General features: G+C 32.4%; 1 protein-coding gene across 3 annotated transcripts in view; it reads left to right on the top strand.

Annotated features, from left to right (window-relative positions):
* TM9SF3 (transmembrane 9 superfamily member 3) overlaps positions 1 to 4,442 on the top strand; it is a 73,518-nt gene extending 69,076 nt beyond the window's left edge. For all 3 annotated transcript variants that reach the window (XM_024121306.3, XM_028481218.2, XM_028481219.2), the window contains one exon: positions 3,087 to 4,442. In XM_024121306.3, coding sequence (XP_023977074.1) covers positions 3,087 to 3,154 — 68 coding nt within the window. In that variant the 3' untranslated portion in view covers positions 3,155 to 4,442. The remainder of the gene's footprint in view (positions 1 to 3,086) is intronic.
* The last annotated feature ends 207 nt before the right edge of the window (positions 4,443 to 4,649 follow it).

Raw genomic sequence — 4,649 nt, 5'->3', positions numbered from 1 at the left:
GCCCCTCCTACCATCTCATTGTGGCTTCTCCTTTGTCTTTGGATGTGGGGTATCTTTTTTGGTGAGTTCCAGTGTCTTCCTGTCAATGATTGTCCAGCAGCTAGTTGTGATTCTGGTGTTCTCACAAGAGGGAGTGAGAGCACGTCCTTCTATTCCGCCATCTTGGTTCCTCCTCTGAGATCTTTCTTGATTATCACCAGCAATCAATGAGGTATGGAGTCATGGGATTATGCAGAAGGTTACTTTTTTCTTGAATCTTTCTATAATATGATTTAAGGAAGACCTGGAGAGGTAATATCTTGACATTTACAAAGAAAATGGAATTAATTTAGCTAAAGTTTTTGAACGCATTTCCTGTTGAAATTTCATCTTACTGCCTAACAGTCTTGGCACATTTACAGTTCCCTGCTGTTCTGGCAATGTCCCAACATTTATTCTTTAAAGGGTTTATATGCCTTCAGTGTTAATTTGTGTTTTGGGGGGAGGGGAAGCAGTTCACAGTGGAAATGATTAAAATGTCATCATAATACAAAAATTATACATACGCATCAGGTTATGTTGCTAAAATGCTTTTTCAGTCAGTAATTGAAAGAAAAATATTTGTTGATTTTTTTTTAATATAGGAAAAATAAATAATTATGTTAAGGTGAGAAATAATCAGATATTGTTGTAAACTTTATATTTTGAGCATAGTATTTTAGTTTTAAGGAAATTAAGTTTAAAAGTGTATTATTCCCAAGACATTTACTTTTCTAGAGAGCATATTCAGTATCTTCCTTTTATAAAGCTATATTTTTATAAGCTTATTCTTGAGATACTCATAAGATTAGGAAAAATGATACTCTAGGTTGACACTGTTTTGCTTTTAAGCATATCTCTGCTCAAAAGGGAACAATGTTTTGTAAATCTGGAAAACTGGATTTGGTTACTGGACTAGTGTTGTATTATGCCAGTTAAATTTTTGATTCTACTTAAAATTTTATAGATATTTTTATAAGAATTCAGGTTTATTTTTATAAAATTGAATGGTATTTTCTCTTACCTTGTAAGGACTTGTATATAATTATTTCAAAATATCACTATTTTCAAGTGTAGTATAATTATTTCATATTAAAAATAAAAGTCTGTTCATTGCAAAAATAGGTTTGCTTTGTTTGGGTGGGTTTTTAAAGATATTTTCAATATTATTTATGGGGAATTTTCAAATATATACAAAAAGAGGAACAGTAGTATGTATGTAGTGAGTCCCCATGTACCTAACACACCTAACACATCAGTAATTATCAACTGGTAGCCAATCTTGTCTTATTTATAGTCCCACCTTACCCTGCTTTTTTTCTGACATGAATCTTGGACCTCATGTTATTTCAACTGTAAATATTTTAGTGTGTGTGTGTGTGTGTGTGTGTGTATGTATGTGTGTATATATATGTGTGTGTGTATATATATAAAATGTGCAATGTTTATATACTATAATTATTATATAACTAATATGGAAGAATGCAGTTATATAATATAATATATAATATTTCAGTATATATACAATATATAAGTATAATTTATTAATATGCTCATATTCTCACTTAGTAGTCAGATTTACCCCACACATCCTCATTTCTCTTTTAATACAGTTTGCATCAAGATCCAGTTTGCTCTCTTTTCCCTTGCAATATTTAAGAAACTTGGGTTTTGGTTGGTTTGTTTTTAATTCCTGTAGAGTTTTTCACACTCTGAATTTTGCTGATTATATCCCTAAGGTGTTATTTAATGCTTCTCTATGTACTTCTTCCCCCCCATATTTTCTGTAAAGTGGCAGTTAGATCTACAGACTTGATCATACTCAAGAATATTAATACTTGTGCAAGAATACTTAGCAGGTGGTTTGTGAACTTTCATAAGGAGGCATTTAATATCTGGTTGTCTCTGTGAGGTTAGCAGCCATTGATAATTATTGCCTAGCTCAAATAAGTCGTTAGTGGTTATAATATTCTCGTTCTGTTGTTCCTTTTATATTTATTACCTGGGATACTTCTCTAAGGAGAAACTTCCTTTTATCAGCCATTTGGTTCCTTTGAGGTACAGTTTACATACGTAAAGGCAGAAGAGACTTATTTTTTCCTTACATACACCAGTTGGGCAAATAAAAGTTAGTTCAAAGGTGGACAATTAGGTGTATATGTGTGTATCGTTAACTCATGGAAGATTTACTTTTAGACTTTGAATAATGGGCTTAGATGGTAAATTCCTAAATCCAGTGGAGAATCTTCTCTATGATATGAATGACCAACTGTCTTGTTTTAAAGATCCCTTAGTACTTGCTATAAAGAACTATACAGTTAATTCATTCATTCAACAAATATTTATTGAGTATCTTATCATGTGCCAAGTACTTTTTTAGGCCCAGGAGGCAGAAACTTACTTTAACAAAACAGACAAAAACACCCGTGCTTTCTGGTGTTTTGGGTCCCATTTGAAGCTAATTATTCAAAAATTTGTGATCTACTTACCTGTCTCTCTTATGCATGCCCTCAAATGCCTGCCTTTCTACCAATCACATAGCCTCTACAATTTAAACATAAAAAAAGAAGCCTCCTCTCTAGAGCTTCAAATGGCATTGGGTCGTGGTTCTCAGTCCTTCCCGGAGAGACTCCCCAGTCACTTCTTACTGAATTATCCATAAGGTATCATCATATGGTTTGGGGAACATGTTAATATTGTTTTAATGACCTAGAATAATCTATGCTTAAATTTTAAAAAAACATGTTTTTTTCATTTAACAAATTTTTGTCATTTTGAAATTATTCTTTATAAGAGATTATTTTAATTCATATAGTTCATAATTTCATGTATTAATTGATATTTAATTATAAAAATATTACATCAGGTCAAACTTGGTGTATTACAGTAACAGGTGATTAGCAGAACAAATGACAGTATTTTAATAAGTTCAGAGAGAATACTAACAAAAGATGTTATCTTGGAAAAAGAATAACTTTCCAGAGCAGAGAACATTTAGTGTTTGTTTGTAAATGATGGATACTGCCCTGTATGTATTTGTTTCAAAACATCTTATTTTATCTTTACAGGAGCAATTGGTTACATGGGAACAAGTGCCTTTGTCCGAAAAATCTATACTAATGTGAAAATTGACTAAAGACCCAAGAAAACCTGGAACTTCGGATCAATTTCTCTTTCACAGGGGTGGAACTTGCACAGCAAAAAAGCGCAAGAAGAGATTTGGGCTTTAACACTGGGTACTTTGTGGGTCTCTCTTTCGTGGATGACTTAAAGTAACATCTATTTCCATTGATCCTAGGTTCTTAACTGACTGCTTTCTCCAACTGTTCACAGCAAATGCTTGGATTTTATGCAGTAGGCATTACTACAGTACATGGCTAATCTTCCCAAAAACTAGCTCATTAAAGATGAAATAGACCAGCTCTCTTCAGTGAAGAGGACAAATAGTTTATTTAAAGCATTTGTTCCAATAAAATAAATAGAGGGAAACTTGGATGCTAAAATTACATGAATAGAAATCTTCCTGGCACTAGTGTTTCTATGTTATTGAAAAATGGTGTTCCAGAAAGATTAATTTTTTCTCTTATTTTTACTGCCATCGTCAACTTATTGTGGGACATTTTTATATATTGAACCTAGGTTCTTTTTTGACCTGCCTTTTTTTTTTTTTCCAATTCAACTGCATCCTTTTTTTTTTTTTTTTTACAGAGAGAATTTAAAAATATTAACTCCTGCGTGTAATATATCTGCTGTCATCTTAGTTGGACCAACTTCCCATTTATTTATCTTAAAACTATCCGATTACATCTTAATTCCATCCAAAGAAGATACAGTCTGAAGATAGAGGTGTACTCTCTACAATGCAATTTACTGTACAGTTAGAAAGCAAAGTATTAAATGGAGGAGATATTTGTTTTTATTAAACATTTTGTGATTTAGGTAAACTACATTTTAACTGAATGTCTAAAGTGATTATCTGCCCCCTCCCCCCAAGTTAGTCTTACATCTTTTTTGGGTTTGAATGAAGGTTTTACATAAGAAATTATTAAAAACAAGGGGGGTGGGTAATAAATGTATATAACATTAAATAATGTAACGTAGGTGTAGATTCCCAAATGCATTTGGATGTACAGATTGACTACGGAGTACTTTTTTCTGATATGATTGGTGTAGAAATGTGTGAATTTGGGTGGCTTTTTACATCTTGCCTACCACTGCATGAAACATTGGGGTTTCTTCAAAATGTGTGTGTTCATACTTCTTTCGGGAGGGGGGATTGTTTTCTTTGTTTTTTTCCTGAGACTCCTACAAGAGCTAAATTTGTAATTTAGAAACATTTAATTTTGTTAATCCTGTCTGGGGCACTTAAGTAACACCTAAAGCGTTACTGCTTTAGAATGTTAAAATAAAACTTCCTGACCAAATTGTTTTGTGAAAATACATGTGTTTGCAATTTGAAGATATCTTTTCAAAAGTCAGTTACTGAATGCAAATTTTTTACTATACTATAAACCATGCTTTTCTAATACAAGGGACAATTACTTTAAAATCCCCAAACTTGCTTATATCTAGATTATCCAGTACAGTCACAAAGTGAATGAGGAGCCCTTTGAATGAAATTGTGGCACAAA

The sequence above is a fragment of the Physeter macrocephalus genome, chromosome 20 (genome assembly GCF_002837175.3).
Source record: "Physeter macrocephalus isolate SW-GA chromosome 20, ASM283717v5, whole genome shotgun sequence".
Taxonomy (NCBI): domain Eukaryota; kingdom Metazoa; phylum Chordata; class Mammalia; order Artiodactyla; family Physeteridae; genus Physeter; species Physeter macrocephalus.
The sequence above is the reverse complement of the archived record's forward strand: the minus strand, read 5'-3'. Positions and strand labels throughout refer to the sequence as shown.